The sequence below is a fragment of the Agelaius tricolor genome, unplaced genomic scaffold (genome assembly GCF_023055355.1).
Source record: "Agelaius tricolor isolate 1412-34295 unplaced genomic scaffold, bAgeTri1.0.p SCAF_1, whole genome shotgun sequence".
NCBI lineage: Eukaryota > Metazoa > Chordata > Aves > Passeriformes > Icteridae > Agelaius > Agelaius tricolor.
Window position 1 is genome coordinate 72,616,269 of NW_027269261.1, and position 23,871 is coordinate 72,640,139.

A 23,871-nucleotide genomic window follows, 5' to 3' on the forward strand; every position below is an offset into this window, starting at 1 on the left:
CACAATTATTATTATTAGAAAAACTATCTACTGTGACCTTAGCTCAACAGGAAAAATATTATGGAAGCTAATGGCCAGATGTGATGGCAAGATAATTTTGAAATATTAGGAGGGAAGTTTTACCACTCCCTTCTAATGTTATCTAAGAAACCTACTCTCTGATCCCTCTCAAGTTGCACTGATGTTATCTAATGTAGAAAACAATCTTCAGATAGGTGTGCTGATAATGGCACTGGACATTAAGTGTTTAATTTGAAATCATAACTATTACCCATTTTTAAATGACAGTGGTAGTCTTCAAATAATGAGCCTTCTATAATAACATAGCAAAATGCTTGCAATGTGGAGTGATTGTATCATGTTCTCTGTTCCAGATCAAGGTAGTACCAATCCTGATTCTTGCACACTGCTTGTTTGAAGTTTCCAAACTTATATCCCATGGGCCTTTCTTCATAATGGACAATTCTCAAAGGAGTAACCACACAATCTTAATTTCCTAATATGCCCCTCAGGAAAAAACTTAGGGTGCATTTACAAAAGCAAGATCTCTTGTGAATCTTTTTTTATTTCAAGATTCAACTGAAACCAGGGGGAGTTGACAGCATGATTGAGAGGCACACATATGAGCTTATAAATAGAGGCCTGAAAAGATGACTTGATTTCCATTCTTTGGAATGTTACTGCTATTCAGAGATATTGCAAAGTAATCTCTGGTAAATTGCCTATGATTGAAGCAAATGGTAATTCACTGAATAGAGCCCTCTGGTCCTTACTAAAAAGAAACTCTGCAGAAGTTCTGAATAAGGGAGGAAGGACTTTTTCTTTTGTTGTAATTCCTGATTTCCTGGTAAAACAGGGACATGTAACAACAAAATCTTCCATCTCCAAATATTTCTTGTGTCATTAAATATCATTCACATAGCAAACAAAGTTTTCCATCCTGGGTAATTTTTTAACGTCTTTTTACATCATGATGTCCTGATATGACTTCATTCCCCAACTCTTTTTTAATGGAAAGGGACTCTTTTGCTCAAGTCATTTTTCATATTTTTCCAATTTCCCAGTGGTGTACCTGCCTTGGCAGATGGTGTGGCTTCTTCTTAATACATTTTTCAGATCCCTTAATCTCTTTTCTGAACAACTGGAAGTAAAAGGACATTGAATACTGCTGTAAGCTTCAGCATTCATTATAAACTGGTTCCATTTGAAATATGGTCCTTCCCAATGGCATTTATTTGTAGAAGCATTTAGACATCGGTCTGTAAGACCAAACTACAAATCTTGACACTGAATTAACTATACAATTTTTTTTTTTTTATGTAATACATAGTGGAATGTAGCTTCAGTCCTTCTCCCCCTATTTTTTTCATTGTCTCTCACTACTCAGAGTTCTTACTTTTTTTCCCCCCAAGCATTTCCTGCACGTAGACTGCTGAAGGGAGTCTGAATAGATTTCTAATGCTGTTCTGTCTTCATATGACACTTGAACCAACAACAGATAGAAAAAATGGGAACAAGTAAATTATTGGATTAGTGAAATTATTCTAAATCCCTTTCTACAGTAATTCATCTTTCATTGTAAAAACACATTTAAATCTCTAAGTATGTGTGATATAAAATATTAATCCTATGTTAACATGTTCTCAGCATTAAAAAAAAAAATCCAATCAAAGCTACCCAAGCAAACCTTGTAACTTATGATTGATTTATTTATATTGTCAGTACTAAAAATGGTGATGAGGCTGACATGGAAGCTATAAAGCCATGAGCTATTTCAGTCAAAATAACCAGCCACACCTTCTAAGATGAACAAGACAACTAAGAAACCTGTAAATAAAACCATCTGTGAAAAGCAACACAGAGAGTAAACATCCAAAACGAATGCATGTCTTTCCATGTTTCCTACCATGCTAACATAATGAGAATGAAGCACTACAAATGTTCAAAGCAGAGATCAGGGATTTTTAACTACATCAATCTCTCCACAGTAGTCCCTTCGGTGTCGTAAAGAGTGCTCTCTGGGTATGGCTCACAGGAATGAGATCAGAACACATACACAAAAAAAACCAACAACAACAACAAAAAAAGGACATAACTGTGGTATAAATATCTAGCAAATTTGAATAAATAGCTTTTGAGTTGGGGAATTTCTGTTATTTCAAGCAGATCTGGTCAGGCACCCAGGAAAATCAGTTTGCTTGCATATTGACTAAGTTTATTTTACTTCTAACAAGTCTTCACTGTTCATGAGAGGAAGAGTGCTGGTTTGAATCAGGCATGTTGCAAGCAGATGTTATGCAAGCTTCCCCAAACAGCCCTGCCAATGACTGCAATCCTGAGTTATGACATTCACTGTAACTGCTGCAGCCTGGGCCCTTTTTTGGGCCACTCATCTGTTGGTTTTCCCAAAATGGGGATCTTTTTGTGACAAGTACAAAAACTTGAAGATCAACATTTGTTTCTAGACCAACAGAATTTGAAAACCGTAATTGAGTTTCATGGCCTATCAGTACTACAGGACAGAAATGTTAAAGTTTATTATTTATCATTATATATATGATGTGATACTGTTACTGAACATATCTTCTGGTGTTTGGTAAGGGGCAGTCTCTTGCAGTTTCCTTCTTTTGAAGGCTAAAAGGATGTGATTTCCAAATACCATTCACAAAACCCCTTGAAGGTTTTTAATTAAAATACTCATTTAGCCTGCAAGTGTATGAAATTACTACATCCCTTCATACCCTTGAACAAATAAATTTAGAAACAAAGGATATAAAACCTACCAAAACCAATCTCATGGAGCAGAACTACTCTAATTTTGAAAGACACTGGAGATTCTGGGACAGGAGATGAAGCACTGTTGTTAATATAGATTACAAGCTCTAAATAGAGAATGTCAGATGAGACATTACAGTTCCCATCCTGAAACGTCCTGTATTTTGGAGTATCTCATAAAACTAAAAATTTGCTGCTATTCACAGTAATTTTTTTTATATTTAAAAAGCTGAATTTCTTATTATAAAGCCTGATGTCATTGTTGCATATTTTCTATTTTTAAGCACACATTCTACCATACTTGTACAGACTGTAATCTTGAAGAGAAAGATGTGGGAGTATGCAGGTAAAACAGAATAATAGTTTTTTAAATTTCTTGTTCTTTACTAAAAGATTATCGCACTTTCAATCTTTAAACAGTAAAAATACTTTGAGAAAGCTTGCTTGAGCCTAACAGAGTCACGTGCTCAGTAATTTCATGATACTATTCTTTTTGGTTAAAGAAGTAAGAAGCACTGAAATGACTTGCCCACCAGTGCCAAACCAGTCAGTGTGAAAATTAAAAGGTCGAGACTTTGTCACCTACAGCTGTATGCTTGTTTTCCTCAGCTACGTTTCTTTCACAAAGCTTTTGGTTTCCGGGCTTATGTGCAGGTACTGTTATAAGTTCTGTATAGGGCAACAAGTGGTAAGAGAATGATTCTTACATCGGCGAGAAGGGATCAAGTTCGTGAATAGGCTAAGGGTTATAGTTTGTGAGTAATTTGAAAAGCATTTAAGCATCCGGTGTAGAGTAATGCGTTGTATTCTTTGACCCTCTGACCTGCATCTGCGATAATGGGGAGAAATGAGCTTTCCAAGGACCGAGCAAGGAACATGAAGCGCAGGTTAAGGCAAAACATAGGGGACGCTGCCGGTGGCTGGCGCGATGGGAGAAGCAAGGGCGCACTCCCGATAGCCTGGATAGCAAGGGGATTTCTTAAAAATGGGGCTCACCAGACTGTGAAAAGACTTTCCACAGGGAATTATGGAGATCTCAGCCTCGGGAGATCTGTTCGCCCAAGCTGTCCGGTCAGCTCCTGGCAAGAGCCTCCCTGGGCGAGCAGAGGCGACGGCTCCAGCCCCCCAGGACGGGCGGCCGAGCCCCTTCCCGGGTGCCAGCGCTGCCCTTCGCGCCCCGCGGCCCCGGGCAGCCGCTCCCCCTGCCCTTGAACTCCCCAGCCCTCGGCTCAACCCTCAGGGGGTGGCGGCGGCGGCGGCTCCCCCGCCCCACGGGGTCACGCCGGGCCAGGCCCGGCCGGCGGCTCTCCAGGCCGCGGCGGGGCCGTGAGGCTGCGTGCGCGCTCGGTGCCCGCTGCGGAGCCGGGGCCGGAGCAGCTCCCCATAGACCCGCGGCCGCCGCCGCCTCCCCCGGGCCGAGCCGGGCCGGGCCGGGCCCATAGAGCGCGCGGCGCCGGGATAGAACGGCCGCGCCGGGGCCGCAGCGCCCCCCGGCGGCGACTGGCGGGGGCGGCGCGGAGCGAGCAGAGAAAGGGAGCAGGGACAGTAATGGCGGCCAGTTAGAGCCGGGCTGAGCCCGAGAGGCGGCGGCGACAGCGGCGGGAGGAGCCGGCGCGGCTCCGGTTGCGTCTCTGCCCGGCAGAGCGGCTTCCCCGGAGGGCTTTTCTTCCTTCCTCCCTCCTCCCCCCTTTCCCCCTCTCCCTCCCCTTCCCCTCCCTGCCCGAGCCCCCGCCTGTCCGCCCTCCCTCCCTCCTCCCTCCGCGCCGGCGGCGGCGGCGGCGGCGCCCCCCGTGTCCCCCCTCGCCGGGGCCATGGTGAACACCAGGAAGAGCTCTCTGCGCCCCCTGGGCAAAGCGGCGGCCGGGGCGGCCGGGGCCGGCAGCCATTTCATCTCGTCCCGCACCCGCTCTTCTAAGAGGGGCACCAAGGCAGATGCGGCCGGGCTGGAGGAGGCGGCGGCAGCGCGGGTGAGGACCGGGGGCTCCACGGGGGACCGGAGGGCGGGAGGCGGCGAGGCCGGGGAATCGCTGGGGACAGCGCCGCTGGTGCCGCGGCGGGGGGGGCTGCGGGCACGGGAGCCGGCGGGGGGCGGGTGCCGAGACGGCTGTCGGCTGTCGGAGGGACGGTGGGGCCGGCGGGCAGCCCGCGGCGAGGAGGCACCGCGGAGCCGGCAGGGACGCGGGGGGCAGTTGCGGAGAGCCGCAGTCCCTGTGGGGCCAGCGCCGGCGCGGCGTGGGCCGCTGACAGGGGGCGGGGGCGGCGGGGACACGGGCGGCGCAGCGGCCGCGGTACCGGTGCCCGGCGGGGCCGGCGGCGGGCGGGGGTCCGGCGGGGTCCGGCGGCGCGGGGCTCCCCCTGCGGCCGCGCCCGGCGCTGCCGCCGCCAGACAAAAGTTGGGAGCTGCGCCCGCAGCAACTTCGCAATAAACCTCGGCCCGGTTTGGTTTGTGTGTGTGTGTGTGCTTTTTTTTTTTTTTCCCCCTTTTCCCTAAATGACCTCGATTCGGCTGGCGGCTGCGACGGGAGGAAGCTGGTGTTCGGGAAAGCCCCCCGCCCCGTTTTTTGTGGCACGGAGGGTGTGATTTTTGCCGTCAAGTTTAAGTTGAATGGTTTCCCAGCCGAACTCGCTGTGATTGCTTGGGTTAGACGGGCTAACTGCAAGTTAAATTCTACAGCCCGATTTGGAGAATTAACATTTGGTAAATTGTAACTAGAAGAAAGAATTCGGGAGTCTCCTTTCTTCCTTGTCTCTAAACAGCTCTGTTGACAAAACCTGTAATTTTTGTTTTTAATTATCGAAGAATCACAGAATCAATGAGGTTGCAAAAGATCTCTGAGATCATCGGGTCCGACCTATGGCCGATCACCACTTTGTGAACCGGACCATGGCACCGAGTGCCACATCCAGTCTTTCCTTAAACAGCTCCAGGGCCGGTGCCTCCACCGCCTCCCTGGGCAGCCCGTTCCCAATGTTTAATGATCCTGTCTGTGAAGAAATTCCTCCCACAGGAGGAATTGTAGGCAGGACTTTTTCTTTGGTTGATGAAACTTCACGTATTGCTTTAAAGGGATCTTTCAATAAAAGCAATAAAAATCAATAAAAGCAACGCAAATATGGAAGTGAAATTTAAGGGTCCGAGTGTTTGACAGTCGTGCACCAACTGACCATGTCCCTGCCGTGCAAAGGAGGAAGTCAATCAGCCGAGTAGAAAAACAGCAGCAGCAGCCAGAGGCATGTCAAGGATGTCACCTGTAATTCTCAAAAAACCTTTTTACCCCATCCATTTGGTGTAAAATACTAAAACAAATACAAATCACTGATGAGATATCCTATACCTTCTGTGCTTCTCTTTCAGGTCTTTCATAGTTCACAGTTCTTCCCTTCCCCCATCTTACTTTTCCTTGTTCCCTATTTCTTCCTTGTTTAATTTCAGTGGACTCCTGGGGATGCAGCCCCATAGCTGTAAAAAGCTGCTCTGCTTGTTCTAGTTTGCAGTTTCTGTTTATTCATATCGTGGGTCTTGTGGTTTGTGAAGCAAAGTTTGAAGTAACCCTTACTGGCTTACTTCTCAGGGAGTTTACTGCTGCTAAGAAAACTAGCTTGGGCTTCTTTCCAAGTATTTTTAATTCATAACAGTGGTTTTTTATGACAAATCATTAAAACATTGAAATTATGTTAGTGTCATGGTGTAAGGAAAGGAGATTGTGCAAAATAGTGTAAAATATTGTAAATACTTCTCAAGATATTGCCCACACTTCTAAAAGAGCATTTATTCTGAAGTTAAATGTAAATTTTGGTGTATGGGAATGAACTTGTTTCACTTCAAGTACGTCTCATGTGTTTGAGGTGGATTTTTTCTTCCCTTTTAAGATGTAATTGCCAAATATGAGCAGAAGTTATCCAAGAAGGTTTTTTTTTTCTTATTTCCTCCATCCAGTGTGTTTTATAAAATATGTATATCTCACTGTATTTTAAAGTTGTTTTTGAAAAACTCTTTTTATTCTTCAGATGTAAGTACTGTCAGCAATACAGTGTCTTTCTGAGCTTCTGAATCTTCTTGAAGTAGTGCCAGAGAAGGATCTCAGTGATTAGGAAATGAATAAGTATAGCAGTAGGGAGACAAAGCCTTTGCTTTTGGAAGTGACTGTCGGGAGACAGATAGTGAGGCTGTGTTCAGAAAGCGTGCTGGGATTGTCTTCATGCAGTTGTATTTTTTTTCTTTCTTTTTTTTTTTTTTTTTTTTTTTTGTAGTTGACTGGAGCAGTCTGTCCTTTCTAAATCTTTTGGGTGTCACATCAGGAAACTAGCCTTGCTACCAGCAGTTAATCGGGTTAATGGGCAGCTAGAGTTTGGAGCTCTGGCAGAGATGGGACGCTTCTTGTTTGCAGTATGTGACTTAGTTTTCTTGCATGGAACTTTTGACTGGGACTCTCTGAGAAATGTTTTTCAGTGGGAATGTTTGCAGCCACCTTTCAGAATGTATTTTAAAAGATCATCTGTCTGTTCCTTATTAGCAACAAAAGCCAAGTTAGTGACCTAATGGCATCCTGTAAGATGCTGAGTAGACCAGAAGAGGGGATAGGACTTCCTTTCTACCTCTTTTGTATCTATTTCCTTCTTATTTTTTTCCACTTGGCTTTTTCTGATGTACTTTTTTTGTGTTGTTTTGTTGGTTTTTTTTTCCATTTGTTTGGGTTTCTTGCTTATATTTATAAGGATAGGCTTGACTGTCTTCTTTCCCAAGAACTTGACTTAAGTTTCTAGTCTTCTGCTTCAATATTCTGCTGAGTTGTATGTGAATAGTGTCCTTTTTTGTTTGATCTGAATCTGAAGGCAACATTTGTGGAAATGGACTGTAATAGTCTAAATGCCTTTATCATGTTCAGTGTATTCCCTCAGTAGTACTCACTCAGCTTGGAGAAAGCAATGACGTCAGGCTTTGAAAAGTAAACTGGTTTGAATTATTGATTGGCGACCACGCAGTCAGTGAGGGAGATGAATACGTGTGTGTCTGTCTGCTTACCAGAAGCCAGATTAAAATGAACAAAATCCCTCACTAAATGGATCAAGGAGCCAAGAAGTTTATTGTCTGAGATGATGTCATAGCAGAGTGCATAGGGAGGGTACAGAGGGGAAAAACTGGGCTTTGTTTTCTTCCCGTTTCCAGGACTGATGTTTAGTACTACACTGTTTAGTAGATTTTGAAGCTATGCTTACATAAATATATATTCTGTTGTTACACAAATTGTACATATGTGTATAAAAACACAGATTTTTTTCTTTTCGGCATTAAAATTTGGGAAGTGTTCTAGCTTTATATTAAAGCATTCTGACAGGAAAAGCTCATCAAAATCTTCTACAGAGACACAGAATTTTAACACAAGGCTTATGGGTTCAGTGGACTTTGTTCACAGTATGAAAAAATGGAGGATCCTGTGACCATAAGTGATTAAATTTGCACTTTGTATCTACTGATGTCTCATGTTTTCAGACACTGAGTTGTGATTGCTGGTAACACTTCTTTGGCAACTGAAATGATTTTTCTTAGTCATCTCAAAGCACAGATCAGAAGTGTTGATCAAGAATTTATTGTGTAATAAACACTTAAATCATGTCAGCGTACTAGTTAGACATTTTAGCAATGTATACAAGGTTAGCTTAATTTAATTAGCCAAGAAAGCATTAGCAGTGCCTTAAGAGCTACTTGAGGGCATGGCGATAATTGTAAGGCATGATCCTCGCTAAAAGTAGTGCTGCCAACATTGTTCAAGTTGCGCGGTGCAACCCAGAGCTCTCCATTGTACTTAATCGCTGATGGGAGCGATCAGGGGCTGCGGGAGCGACACCGGCTGCTGCAGTGAGGAAAGGGGAGAGAAGCAGCGTTTCTGTGCCCTGCGATACAGTGTGTTTCAGAGTCTCTCCCTGTAGTTTCTCAGTCTGTAGCAATAGAAGTGTTTTCTGATTTCTGGGTGATCATTTCAGCTTTTGTAGCATAAGCTTGTTGCTACATTTTATTCTTCGAAAAGCCTTTAATGGTCAGCTGTTGAAAACATAGAAAATGTAAAACTTACTATGATTTCTCTTAAATTACTAGTTTTACGCATAACCAATAGAGCTTTCTAAAAATCAAGTTTTCCCTTATGAAAGACCCTGATTGGCATATTTATTTTCTATGTAGTGTCTCACGGTGTTCTGGATGCTCTGGTGTTTAGAATAACGCTATAGAAAAAGTTAGATTTTCCTCCTGTTGCTGGATAAATGACACTTGCTGGCCACCTGTGTGTAAAGCTCTTCAAGAAAAAAGCTCCTGTCCAATATCTATGTTTTAAAGAACTGCATTGCCTTTGTGTTCGAGTTTGCAGTAGCATCAGTAAAGGTGCTGAGGCTAATGCTTTTACAGTTCTTTGAAATACATCCTGAAATATAAAGCCTTGTGAAGTTATTCCAAACAATTTAATTTAAAGGAAGATGCCCAGGAAAGCTCATCTTTTTGGTGAGTAATAAAATCTCGGGTTCTTTCTGTTTTAGTGGTCTGCTGCTCTTTTGGGATTTAGCAGGGAAAAATCAGTGTTCTAAAATGAGTCATGCAGGCCATTCCTTGGCTGTATGGTGTTAATACAGCTGTGAGCAGTGGGAAATGGAGCAATTGTTGGAAGCAGTCTTTGTTCAGGATTCTGTCAAAATACCATACAGCTGGCATTTGTGATCCTTTTGTGGTTCTGAAGGGCTGTCCTGAGTTTGAATTCTTCTTACGTATCATGCCAGATCAGTCTGGGCCCCTCTCAGCAGTCAGGACACGTGAAGTGTCCATGGTTTGTTTTGGGAGGCAGTGGTGCATCCTGTTCAAGTGCTGTCACACTGTTCCAGGACCTTCAAAGGAAGCAATCCAACGGCTAATCCAGTGGATGGATAAGACCTCCAAAGAGTACTCAGGAAATGGTGTTGATGTTTTGTGTGCTGCATTGCTTCCTCTGAACATTGGGCTTGTCCCAAAGTATTATTAATAAAAGCTGCTTCTCCAACTACTGTTTCTGTCTGAACTTCAAACAGAAGGTTTGACCCATGGCTGTGAGACAGCCCATGACAATTTTGCAAGAGTTGCATACAGCTTGGGGTTATGCAAGATAATTAGCTCAGGTAATTATATTCTGATCACCTCTATCCCCCTGCAGTTTCAGTTGCATGTAGTATGGTTTTGCACATCCTGCCCTAAATTGTTGAATGTTTGCTATGCTGTGGAAGAGTTTTAATTCCAATCTAATGATGCTTTGAATGATTTTTCTGTAAGACTTTATAAAACCCATCTTGAAACAAAGGATGCAGCAAGTAGACATCAATGCGCTGAAGCTTTCATTGCTGTGAATTTTGTGTGCTGTTTTGTAGCTGTGACCCTTTGAAATATTGCTGATTGTTTATTAGATGTTTTAGCTCTAATGGATTACTTTTTCTGTGGGTAATATCACTCATGAACCCATTTATTGCAAAGGGAACTGACAATATGTTTTTATCCCTTTTTTGTGTATACTTCATGCTTTGCTGGTTTTTCAAAACAATTTTTCAGTCCAACTTCATTCTTGAAATATTGTCTTCATTACCTTTGATGGGATTTTCATGGTTTATTTTAACCATTAATTCGGGTTTAAATTGTTCAAGTGTTGGTTTGCATTTATACAGGCTTGGATTCTTTTTCTGAATAAATTTAGTTTCTTTTTGCTTGGTAGTTACTAAAACAGGCAACTTTTTCAACCAGTTGTAAGACTAATGTGTAATCTTCTGTAAGCCTTTTCATTTTGCACTGACTAGGTGTATGCTGTAATAGTTTCAGCTCCAGCTGGGCTAGTTATGAAGGAGACAGCTTTAGTTACCCTATTAGAAATACAGAACTTAGAAATGTCTCCAGGTTCCATAGTTCTTGTAGCCTGTACTGAACTTTCTGGTTTTACCTTTGTGCTTCTAGTAGTGTCTGTTGATGGCCTAACTGATGTAAAGCTTTGATAGAAAGTTTGTGTTCAGTTGCACTTGGAACAGATGCTTTGGTTTGGTTGTTTTCATAATGTGGGAAGGGGGCATTTTGCTTTTCTCCAGCCTCCAGTCAGTTCCTTTATTTTAAATGGATAAATGGTTGAGCCAAAGCTATTTAAAAAACCTGAAATGAAGAAGCTGTTCATTCTGTACATGTGGAAGAGATTACTTGCAGTGAAATTTGTTGCTGTGCTTCAGCAATCCCTCATTTCAAATACTTAATAACTATCCTTTATTATTTCTCTAATGTATTGTTCAGGCTTAGAATTTTGATTTTTTTATGATTTAAATTTCAGTACATTAATCTTAAGATTTCTATCACAATTGTACGCAATTTTAGTTTCTTTTTTCTCTTTTAAAAATACTGTCTTCAAGTGCATTGCAGCTAGGGGTGCAGAAGTGTTTTTTAATCCTATGTTTTTACCACACAGAAGGCCACCTTCCTAGTTTCTCTTGCTACAGACACTTCTTTGCTTAGCTTACTGAGTCTATTTCCTGGTCATGTCCAAACCTTGAGGAGCAGTCTGGTTCAGGGCTTCTCGCTCTGTTTTCCTCTTTGCTAGCCTCATTTACATAATTCTGCATCTTTATTTAGGTTTATAGTAGTATTGAAGGAGGCCATATCCTATAAGCTTTGTTTAGGATGTGACTGTTAAGCAGAAACAAGATGGATTTTCGAGGACTGAGGGTAGGAAAAAACATTTGAATGTTTTCATTTTTTCTACATCAGAATTGTAATCATTCTTGATTCTCAATTCATCACATAAATATAATTTCTGCTTTAAAAGTCTTTGTTAACAGAGTCTAGAAACTCACAGAAATGGTTAATGTAGTTCTGACTAAAAATGTGTTGCTTTTATTATTCCTTCAGTGTTGAATAAGGAAGATCAGTGGTTTTAAAAACTTCCCTTAAGTGGATTTACTAGAAATACTTCTAAGTGAGGTGTGGACCCCATACAGCAAGTAGAGAACTCTTCTCAGTGGACTTGCTCTTCTGCAGGTGTGTGATTTCACATGTGCTGTGAGCTCTGGCTGTGAACTCTGCAGTTGTGAAAACAACAGACTCGCCAATATTAATGCTTGCCAGGCCATTTGATCAGCGGGATCAGGATCACGTTACTGGTCCAGCTGAAACTAATCCTCTTCTCCACATCCCCTGGCTTCCCCTTGCTTCCCCTCCATCCTTCTGATTTGATTATCAGCTGAAATTTCACAGTATCATCCTAATTTTGGTGAAGGCACAGAGAAGAGAGGAGCGCTCGTGGTGAAATGCTTGGAGCGGCCTGCTGTTGATGGGAGGATAAACCTCAGCTCACTATATATGGCTTCTGTCACAGCTTGGCAGAGGCTGCTCTGTAGGTCACTCTCCCTTTCATTCGTGAACCAAGTAACCTGTAGGTTGCAAGAGTTTTTTGTGTGTCACACTGAAGCTGTTGACAGGCACTCACTCAGTGTGGATACAAGCAAGTGTCTTTCTTCTGTAACAGACAGAGGGAATGGTTGCAGGTGTGAAAATCCCTAATTAACAGTGCTTATATTTTTAACTTGTAAACTTTTCTCAAAAGCTTTCACGTTTATTAAATAACCTGAATTCTAGGGTTGAAGAGTTTCAGGAAATAAAATGGAAATCTGTTGAAATAATAAAGCAGATCTTCCTGTGGAAGAAATATGTTTGGGGTTTTCTTAATCTGAACAAATGGTGAAGAATTTATTCTTCTGAAAAGGTCTAGATGATGGTATTCTTTGTGTTCTTTGTGGCTATTATTGATGTGAGCATTGTTCACTAAAAAAAAAAAAAAAAAACAAAAACGGAACCTGAATGTTAAAAGGATTCCGATCATTCTGCAATTGAGGCATTCTTTACTATCATTACCACTAATGAAATACATCGTTAATAGTTGTTTATTCCAAGATCATCAAGCACTTAAGCATGAACATTATTTTTCCTTAACACCTGTGGAGAGCCAATGTCTGATAAATGACTGTGTGCAAACAAGTGGAAATTAGAGAACTGCAACCAGGAGATATGTTCTTTTAAGCTGATGTTGTTTTGTTTCACGCTGTCAGCAAGGTTAACGCATCAGGGCCTTCATGCAACTTGGACTTCTCACTAAGGTAGTTAATGTGCTCTAATCCCAATACATTTATTTCTCAGCTTCTTGTCATTTGAAGGCTGAGGCAGAATGAATTGGTTTGGAAGGGATGTTGAAGATCATCTCTTCCCAACCCCCTGCCATGGGCAGGGACACCTTCCACTAGACAAGGTTGCTCAGAGCCCCATCCAGTCTAGCCTTGAAGTAAAAGTGCTTTCACACTGGCTTTTTAGGACACAAAGGCAGGTGTTCATCCTGCAGCAGTATGTTGTGTACCATCACAAATGCAGGGTGCTGCATTATGCTCGACCTCAAGTTCAGTCATGTTACCTTCTTTCCCCAGACAAGTGTATCAGGTCTTACCTCTTCCCACTAAGCAGTCAGCCAGTTCTTCCCTACATGAGGGGCTGGAGGCATTTGCCAGGAAAATGTGCATTGGGGTGGGGAAGAGAGGAGCTTGTGAGGATGTGTTGGTGCTGGAGAGAGTGGGTAGTGTGGTGTGTCATCCTGAAATTAGGGCATATTGTGGATGTGTAAGGCAAGGTGTGGTACCTGGTTTGAGCATGATCATGAGAAAGTTTCAGCTACTTCAGCTACTTGGAACGTTTGTACCAAGCATAAGGAGAGTTTTACTCCTTCCCCCCCTCCTTTTTTTTTTTTTTTTTGGTTAGAAAACTCTAAAACAAAGTGGTGAACTTAAAAAAAAAAAAGAAATAGGATTTGAAAGGATTTATTAGATTCTGGTCAGATGACATGATCACATCCTAAGAAAATTATTTTGATCTAGTACATAGAATTTGCAACCAAACAAAACTTAAATCTCAAAGAGATTGTGAAGCCTTCTGATTTTTTAAAACTGCTTAGTATGCCTAGCCTTAAAATGCATTAACTTAATGTTAGCAAAACCTAGCTCTTACCTAACTCTCATCAATAAATCTTAACACAGATCTTTAATGCAATTAAATTTTTAGGATATAATGTTTTAATCCATATTTTTTACCTTTGCAGAAACTGGATACAGAAAGGAACAAGTGTCTTTTCCAGAATCACTGGACAGACAGCTAGACGATGTTTTTAGTGTATTTTACTGGTGTTTGAAATGCATTATAGTTTCAGTGAAAGCAAGTTATTTGTTAACTGAATAGTTATATGAGGGCAAGGATGAGACATGAGCTTAACTAATTGGGGTGCTGGGGGCACAGTCACATTTTTTTCATGAATAACTGTTTCAGTTTGGAAAGACAATTTTATCTTTTTATACTGTAGGATATAAAAGTTTATTAAATGCAGTAAAGAGCCCTGAGTATTTCAGATCTTTTGATGGACAGCTCATTTCAAGAACTTTGCGGGAACTGGTAGGAGAAGAGGCACACCAGTTTTTTTCACATGCATTTTTAAGATAAGAATCCAGACTAATAATCTGGGACATCCAAGAAGAGGTGTTGTTAATCAAAAGTTGTATTTTAAATTAGAAAATAGAAAGTTAGAAATAACCAGGGGACCTGGATTTAGTTTCTCTATTGTCACTAAAAATAAGATTGACACATGTCTGAAATTGTTGTCTTTTCAGAGAAGTGGAAGAAGTTGCATTTCAATATCAGAAGCTAGGATTTAACTAAAGTTAGAAGCAGAGGTTTTTGAAAACCTGTGGCTGAAACAGATTTTTTGAAAATGTTTATTTCATTATTATTAAGAGAAATTAACTTTCAGGGTCTTTTGTGCTTATTTAGTGGGTTAAAAAGAAAAGCTATTTATGCATTTAACAGAATGCAGAGAAATAGGATTGGTCAGCTGAACATTGAATGTCAGTGCATTAATTTTGTCTTAGACATGGGAAGAGGCCATAGAAAAAACAGTTGCTGCAGTGCTTAAGAGAATGGGTTGAAAAGTTGCCTGAGTGAGGAGCTGTGTGAGCTGTGTGAGTGTTCAGGGCGTGGCAGACACTGAGCAGGGTGTGCCCCACAAACTGTACAGCGGGGACAGCAAGTTTGACCATGGTGAATAACTCAGATATTCATGTCTGCATGCCTGTGTCTGTGTAGAGACGAACCTGTGGCAAACCAGACAGAGTCTTTTTCAGAAATTGCAAGGTGTGGTTGTGGTTTGAATGTTCTATCATCTCTTACTTGAGAACTCTGTGAACTTGTGTTCACATGCTTGGAGATGCCAGTGGTAGAGATGGTTTGTACTCATTCTCTGTGTCCAAGACTACTGGATTAGGATTATTTTGGGGTGTTCAGACCAGCAGTTTAAGAAGACTTCTTTGGTTATTCTCTTAGCCAGGAAATTCAACTTAAACAGAAGAAGCACCCCCCCCCCCCCCCCCCCCCCTTTCCCTTCAAAGATGCTAAGTAATCTTTGTATTTTAACTTGGGAATTAATCAAATGTCATGCTTTAGCCAACTGCTTCCTGTGACATACCTGAAGGCACTGTCAGTGAGTACTGCCCTGCTATGTGTGTTCTTCAGTCTTGCTGAAAGACTGTGCTGGTATAGTTGATGTTCTAAGAGGATAAACTGAGAAGGAAAAGGCCAGTTTTATTAATGGATTTCTAGTTTGTGTTTTCTAAAACTTGAGGACTCTACATGTTTTAAATAAAACTGTTAGTTTCAAATTAGTGTTTTGAAATTTAGGGATGGATAGAGAAGAGACTGCAGGTAATAATGTATACCAGTGTGTTTGTAGCTTGTTCATAGATAGGTATTAAACAGTGTTTCTGTCTTTCTCCTTTTCATACAAAGCAGAGAAAGCATAGAGATAACATGCGACTGTATATGTTTTCTTGCTTTATTATTTATTTTAACTTTTGTTTCTAGATATATCAGTACCATCGTTCAAGTGCCTTCAGTGAAGGTGTGTTACCAGTTTGCCCCCCCTGCCTCTGCCTAAATTGAATCTTAGCTCAGCAGCTGATTTGTGGTATTCATTCAGCTGTCACATTCCATTTTGCTTTTGAATCCAAAGATAAGACTGTGTTTTGCCAGTCTAGAGCGTGGATGGTATCCTGTTAATGCTAGTTATTTCCTTACTGATTTGTAGCAAGAGTGCTTTCTGTAAGAGGTGGTTCTGGTTGTTCTGGATCCCAGCTGGAGTTTGCTGGATCTCTCTTTTCTGTTGGATCAATGCAGTTGCACCAAATTTTGTTTCTCTCTTTGTATCTTCTGACACTATCTAAAGTAATTTTTCCATTTTTCTCTGCTTGCTTTTTCTTTGTTGCTTTGGTATGCTTGAAGGCAATTTCTGACATGATTAAGATTTTATTAATTCATATTCTCTGCATTCTCTCAGCGTGTGAGTTGCATTTGCTTCAGTGCCAGTGTTTCATTAGGAGCTTTGAGTGCAGTGCCTTGGTTCCTACTTCTGCAATTGCATTATTAATTTCTTAATTTTTAAGTTTGATGCTTGTATCATATTTTTCTAGTCCCAGAACATTTTCATGATATCTAATCTGAAGTAATAAGTTTCTGGGTTGAAACTGAAGTGCTATTTTTAATCATTAAAGGTATAAATGGTTTGAGACCCAGTTCCTTGAGGGAGCAAGCTGACTCCTGTGGAATCGTTAGACCTGTTATGCTATAAATGGGAGGAAGCAGTGGATAGACTGCTCTCTGTAAAGGCTTCCCAAACTGAAATTAATTTTCTTCCTTGTTCTAGTGTATCCCAGTTTGGATAATCTCTTGAGTGTTATGAAAACTATGTCTGTATTTTACTGTGGGTAGTGAAGGTTCTGGATAGTAGTCTGATTTCATTCCCCAGAGCTTGAATTTTTAAAATTGTCTGTTAACTGGAAAATGGAGCTTGGATTCTTGGTAATGTATTTAAAATTTCAGTGATTTCAACTTTATAGTAGCTTTGTCACTACTTCATGATAAAACATTTTCTGTGTTAGTGCATCTTACATAGCACGTACTCCAATATAGGTTGGTATTTGGACTTCAGTATCTTAAGATTTAACTTGGTTTGTACTTGCTGAGTTTGTGCATAGAGTTAATATGCAGGCAAGTGAGGCTCAGCTGAAAATAATAGCCTAAACAAAGAATAACCTAATTAAATAACCCCCTTAATTGCTAGTCTGGTTCCTTAGGCAGCTGCAAGGAACTGATCACTCACGTGATCACACTGACAGCCTGCTTTTCCAGTTTCTGAAGCTATTTGCCAGCATATGTTCATTTGACAGCATTAGAGTTCTCCAAGATACTCAACTTTTATGAATTTTGTGAATATTTGTAGCAGAGGGAGACCTGAAGTAGCAGAATTTGTCTCCATTGTCAGTATTTTGTTTTAACTGCCAGCTGACAGAGCAAGATCCTAGCTGAACTTGAGACTTGGGACCAGAGGCAAGGCACTGGAGGAAATGCAGAGAAAGGTGATGATAGGGGACTCTGACGAGTTTGGCTTTTTGCATGAAAAGGGGTGGAGATGGAATACAGGAACCTGTGCATTACTAATTTCACTGCTGGCAAATAGTTTTAATGTTACTGCTTGTAAAGCTTTGTTACGTGCTGCTTCATCTTTCCTAGTTTCATTTTCTCTGTCTTGTTTAGCCGGTTTTAAGCTGGTTCTGTGGCTTACCTTGAAACTCTGCTTCTGTCCTTCACAGGGGAGCTTGTGTAGTTTTGGAAAGTAGTTACTAAAATTGACCTGAGCAGGGTTGTATTTCTCTAAGTTCACAAGTAAACTGATAATAAAGCAGGAAGTATATGCACAAATACTTACAGTGTTCAGAAGTGAATATGAAAGCTACTAAAATACTGTAAAAAGTTGGTATTTTGTAGTTTCAGAGGGTTATAGAAAACAGCCAGGTGCTGCCCATGTATTTTGTAGGGCTATGCAGGGTGCAGGTGTTTTGCATTTAGAAATGGTGGTAGTTATCATCTTTTGTACTTGTGTGATCCCTCAGTGAAATGATTAAGATCACCGACAAGGTAGGAATTCCATCTAAAAGAAGGAAAGTGAACTTTTGAAGCTCAGTGAGCTGGTCGGGTTTATGGATGGATCAGAGAAACATCAGAAGAGGATCCAAGGAGGTTGGAATGGTGCTGTGTAGTCAGGCAAGGGAGTGCATGGGCTCTTCTTGTGTCACAGTGGTGCTGAGCTGTCTTGTCAAACTGCACCCATACATTTGGATTTCCCTTTCTAAATACTGTGCTGTGTTATTCTGTCTTCCTCTCTTAAAAGATAAGCCTTTTTATTAAATTTTCTGAGTATGTGACATGTGATGTTGAAGTATCTGGAGTACAAATCAGATTGTTGTTGTTACTAAGCCCAATGAACAAATGGGACTTCTGTGGTTATCTCCTTGTGTTTAAGTAAAACTATCTCTTTGTCATAGTTCAAGTTCTTACTGACAATTCCTGGACCTTAATATTTGAAAATTGGTTCTCTATTGTTGCAATAAAGGATGTTTAGTTTTTGAATCATAGAATCATAGAATGGTTTGGGTTGGAAGGAACCTTAAAGATCATCTAGTTTGAAAACCCTTGCCATGGGCAGGGGCATCTTCCACTATCCCAGGTTGCTCAAAACCCCATCCAACCTGGCCTTGAACACTTCTGGGGATGGGGCAGCCACAGCTTCTTTGGGCACCCTGTGCCAGGGCCTCACCACCCTCATAGGGAAGAATTTCTTCCTCATATCTTACCTAAACTTGTCATCTGTTAGTTTAAAACCATTTCTTGTCCTGTCAATACACGCCCTTGTTAAAAAGTCCCTTTCCAGCTCTCTTAGAGTCCCTTTAGTTACTGGCAGGTTCTATAAGATCCCCCTGGAGCCTTCTCCAAGCTGAACAACCCCAATTCTCTCAGCCTGTCTCCACAGCAGAGCTGCTCCAGTCCTTGGATTATCTTTGTGACTTTCTCTGGACTCGCTCCGACATTCCCATGTCCCTCATATGTTCTGGGCCCCCTGGCTAGACACAGGACTGCAGGTGGGATCTCAGGAGTAGGGGCATAGGTAGGGAGAATCCCCTCCCTTGACCTGCTGCCCATTTTGCTGCTTTTGGCACTTTTGGCTTTCTGGGCTGCAGGAGCACAATGTGGGGACCTTCTTGTCAAGCAACACCCCCAAGTCTTTCTTCCCTGGGCTACTCTCCATCCATTCTCCACCCAACCTGTACTTGTGCTTGGGATGTGCTTGCCGGACCCAGATGCAAGACCTTGCACTTGGAGTTGTTAAACTTCGTGAGGTTTGCCCAGGGTCCCACTGAATGGCATCAAGACTGTTTTGATGAGCTAAAATTTGTAGTTAATAGAATCCTGGTTTTATGTTTTGTTGTGGTAGTTCACCTAAATAGAAGCAGATCCTCTGAAGTTTAGTGTCTGTCTATTTTTTGTGTACATTGCTACTGTCTTTGAGTTTCTGTCTCTGTTACCTTTGATAAATGCAATGGAAAAAAGGCCCCTTTTGGTACTGTTTAGGTGCTTTTTAAAAGATGTTAAGAGTAATGTGGTTAATGTACATAATGCTGTTAATAAACATGTTGGACATCTCCTGGCTATGTGCTGGGCAGTTTGATGGGTAGAACAAGGTACTGGAAAACTCTTAGAGGAAGGAAGAGTGTTTGTTTAAGCCTTTTAAAGACAAAAACAACATCAGCAGAATAAATAACTGCTGTGGTTTTAAGTATCTTAATATTTCACAGTCCTTTTCTCTCTTTATGGCATTATTAGCTCTTTGGCAAGTAAGGTGAGAATAGCAGTGTCGTGTATGATACATAAAAAACACGAGTTATACAAACAATACTTGTTCAGAAATCAGGAAAACTGCTATAGAAGTTTAATATTTGAAATGAAATATTTTCATAGTTTCTGGTAATGTTTTCAGAATAAACACTTTTAATAGTGCACACAAATTGGTCACTAAGAGTTTGACAGACACTTTCCTTTTACTGAGCTGAAGTTTAACCTTTTTCTGTAAGGATATCTGCAAATGAGCCAAGTAAGTATGATCTGATGCTTTTTTTCTTTTCAGAAAGATGAAGGTAGTGATGCTAGTTTGAGTGATAGCCACATATCTCCTCCTGCCAAACGTACCTCAAAACATGCTGATCCTGTGGGCAAAGACAAATCAAAATCACGCGGTACTGGGCAGAGAGAGGAATGGAGCATCTCAACTGGACAGTCCAGGTAATTGGTGCCAAAAGAAGAAAGAACTTATACCAATTTTTTTTCTGTGTTGTTATCCCATTTATGCTAGTTCTGTAGTCAGCTGCAGCTCAGGAGTGTACTTTTGAAACATGTTATTTTTACAAAATTTTCTTCATTTTAAGACTCCAGGAATGTGGATTGCATCAATTGTCTCATCTCTGTTTCCTTTCTATGCATATTTGTACAAAAAATATAAAGTAATTTTATTTGAGATGCAGTCTGAATTTTGGATTCTTGATGCATCCAAATTTAGTAATGTAATTGGTATTTTTATGTACTCAAGCTATAAGAAGACATGATATTTTAATTAGGGAATCAGTGTTACCATCTTTAGGGAATGCTTAACAGTCAAGTTTATTTCTATTGTTCTTCAGCCTCGTAAGTAAATTTTACTGAATATAGCCTCAGCCTTGCCACATTTTTGTAACTTGAAGCAGAAGTAATTAATTTTATTTTATAAATTATTTCATTGTATTTTACAAAGCATCGTTGTATTCATAAGGTTCCTCACATGGTTACAGGTAACTGTGAGACAATGTACACAGTATGTTCCTGATCCATGAACTTTCAGTTAATACTGATTGTTTTGTAGATATGTATTTCATATTTATGTACCTGTCAAAATCATTCTTGAAATGATTTGTATGTAAGAGTGACTGTAAGTCACTACTGCACTTTTGACTGCTAGGATGAAGTTTGCTTAAAAGCTGTGTAAATCTCACGATAGATTTACCTCTTCTTATTTTTATTTTTCTCTTTTAAAACAGAATGAATTAAATCTAGTGTATTAATGTGCCATGGTAATTGGGAATGTATTGAAACTTGTGCACCTTCTGTTTCTTTTGTTTGTAAGAGTAGACTTGTACTGGAGCTCCTAGAAATGTCAATATACAAAAAGAAATATTTAATGTAGCTGGGAGAATTTAGATCATTGTGTCAAATGAAATTTGGCCAGGGTACTGAAAATCATATTGTTGCTCATTTAGAAGCCACTGCGACATTTCTTTGCATCTGAAGTTTTATGTTGGTTCTTCTGCCACAATCCAAAGCACTGTGCTTAACAGTGATCTTCAGTCACTAAGACTTTTCCCAAAAGTTCTGTTACTTCTACTGATTTATCCAAAGTGTTGGAATGATGGTTGCCTTTGGAGAGCTATACCAAGGTTCAGTTCTGAAATTTAAGGAGAGAGTTAATAGCATAAGGGCATGAAGAAGGATTAAGGAGATTAATCAAAGAGGTGCTTTGACAGTTGGGGGGATTCATACAATTGGTATTGAGCAGTTTTGTCCTTACTAAGGTGTTGGGCATGAAGTAGACTCTTCCAAGGCTTTGTCTTGGAAAGGTTTTGAAATCAGAGTATCATTGAGCATTTTACAGTCAAAGTTCTGTTTTCACTGTGTGCCTTTTGCTTGGCTAAGGAATGTTAATGTTATTTGTATGTCTGATTGTCTCATAGGCTAACTTCTCAGCCTGGTGCTGCACTACCAAATGGACGTAGCTTATGTAAGTAAATTATAGCAAAGCTTTTTGTATCAGCTTTTGCATTAAACAGTTTTATGTCAATGATATTCAGTGGCATATGTTTTTGATAACTTTACTGATTCCTTTGACCGTTTTGACCAGAAAAGCTGCTCAGTTTTTTCCTGTTGCCATCTTGGATACTCTCTGTGGATATGGGGAACATTTTTAGATGAAAATCCATTTCTCTTCTCAATTCAGACCTCTTGGCCATGATCTTGATGTTTTCCTTAATTCCCAAATTACTGTTATGAGCTAATTTTGGCCTTCCTCTCTCAGTTGGTCTCTTTAATTTAGTCTCTTTGCTCATCTGAAATTTGGCCTTTTGTGGTTCTTAACATTACTTAACTCTATTGCTTTAGAGAGACCTGCCTTGTCTGCAGCTCCTGCTACCTTGAACAGTCTTCTTAAAAGCTTGTACCTTACAAACTTGCCATTTCATTGCTTATCTCAGCTAAAACCACTTTGTCTTTTGTGTCCCTTTTTCATCAGTTCTGTCTTGTTTAATTTTGTGTTGACTCTATGTAAAGTGTTATTTCATTAGGCCTATTTGGTATTTTATTATTTATTGTGGTGCCTAAGGAACAATTAGCAGTGGGATCTCTTTGTTTGGCACTGTACAGAGTAGCTGGTATAGATTTGCTTGTGAAGTCAGTATGTTGTATCTGGTCTTTTGATACTATATTTGAAAGACTAAGAATTGAAACTGTGGGCCAAGTGTGCATTTTAGTATTGATGTTAACTTAAAAATATTGAATGCTTAATTGAATGCCAAATTTTCATCATAAAATAAGATTATCATCTAAGGAAACAAGCTTGAATATGCAGAAGTAACTTTTAAAATAACTTTGATAGGAATTAAATACAGTTCTTTAGTTCATACTATGCTTAATAACTTTTGGTTTATTGTCCTTGATAAGTATTCTCTTATTAATTCTTGTTTGTGAAAATGTTGTTTCCTGCATTTTGAAGTAGTAATACAAATTTCTCTTAGCTCTCAAAAGCCACCCCCTTCGAGGGGAAAAAAAGGGAGATGGGGACCATGCTTGCATAAACGGAGATATAGAAGTCAGAAAAAGTTGTCGGTCCAGGAAAAACAGATTTGAAACTTTGAATCAGAGTTTATTGTTTGATCAGCTAGTAAACAGGTATGTGGGGATACTACAGTTGTATTCACAAAGCACCTTAATGATTTTTTTAAATTAGAAACCCCTGTGTTCCAGTGCCATGTCTGTGTTTTATTGTGGGGATGCACTGAGACAAGCTAGACTGTGGTTTGAGTTACAGCTGGGTCTGTGCTGTGATTGCCATGGTGTCCATGCTCTAAATGCAGAGCAGCTTCCCAGGCTTTCATTGAGGAGTAAGTTACTCTGTCCTTACACCTGGATAAAGCTGTGTGTTGGCAGTTACTGCAGAGTGCCTGACGTGCTGTAAATCCACACCCTAGTTTGTTTCTTGGTAACCTGTTTATGTAGTGATACCTTAAATGTCATGTAAATTGGTGATTAGCAGCAGTGCTTGGAAGCATTCTAGATTTTGCTTGTATGATTTGATCATAAAATATCAAAAGTTTGTAGCTTTCTTTTGTTTTTGTTTTTTACCATTTGTTAATAATTCACATAGGGTGGGTGTCACTTTTTGACATTTACTGTGCAGACAAAGTAGGTCAGGGAGGCACGGTCTGGTCTGAGCATAGGAATGGGAGCCAGAAATGCTTTTTCTGAAATATTATTTCTCTGTAGCCCTGGGCAGGTCATTTAATATGTCCTGATCTTCCCACCTGTAAAACAGGTTTTAGCAGTCACACCTCTGAGAGACTGCTTTCTCCAGAGCTGGAAAATGATGTAAACATTTAATTGTCAAGTATGATCTTTATTTTTAAATGTATTCTGTTGAATCTTTTATTAATTTAATTTTTTTTTCGACTTACTCAGTAGCTACTTGGTATCAGTGTGCAAACTTATATTGAGTTACATATATTTTTCTAGTTGCAATTGAATCTTCCTCTTCTCATCAACAGTAGGGAAAAGTCTACCATGAAGGTTGTAATTTGATAAGATCATGGTACTGAAGTCTGTATATGAGCTTTTACTGGTAACAGTGTGTCCCATAATCATTGGAGGTTTTTAAGAACAGGTTTGACAAAAGTCTGTCAGGAATGATTTAATCATTCTGTAGTGTGCTCTTGCCTGGCAGAGCACGTTGACTTTTCCAGGTCCCTTCCAACCCTATTTTCTTTGGTAGCAAACTGCAGCATGATTTTACTTGAAATGGTTCTATCACTCATCACAGATATTTTGGAAGAATTATTTAAAAT

General features: G+C 40.4%; 1 protein-coding gene across 4 annotated transcripts in view; it reads left to right on the top strand.

The window, feature by feature from the left end:
• The first annotated feature begins 4,299 nt into the window (after nt 1–4,299).
• ATAD2B (ATPase family AAA domain containing 2B) overlaps nt 4,300–23,871 on the top strand; it is a 74,610-nt gene continuing 55,038 nt past the window's right edge. For 3 of the 4 annotated variants that reach the window (XM_071439912.1, XM_071439930.1, XM_071439921.1), the window contains exons 1-4: nt 4,300–4,742; nt 19,860–20,014; nt 21,493–21,539; nt 22,549–22,702. In XM_071439912.1, the coding sequence (XP_071296013.1) occupies nt 4,587–4,742; nt 19,860–20,014; nt 21,493–21,539; nt 22,549–22,702 (512 nt within the window). In that variant the 5' untranslated portion in view covers nt 4,300–4,586. Of the gene's footprint in view, nt 4,743–19,859; nt 20,015–21,492; nt 21,540–22,548; nt 22,703–23,871 lie in introns of those variants that run through there. The other variant, XM_071439940.1, reaches the window with a different exon arrangement.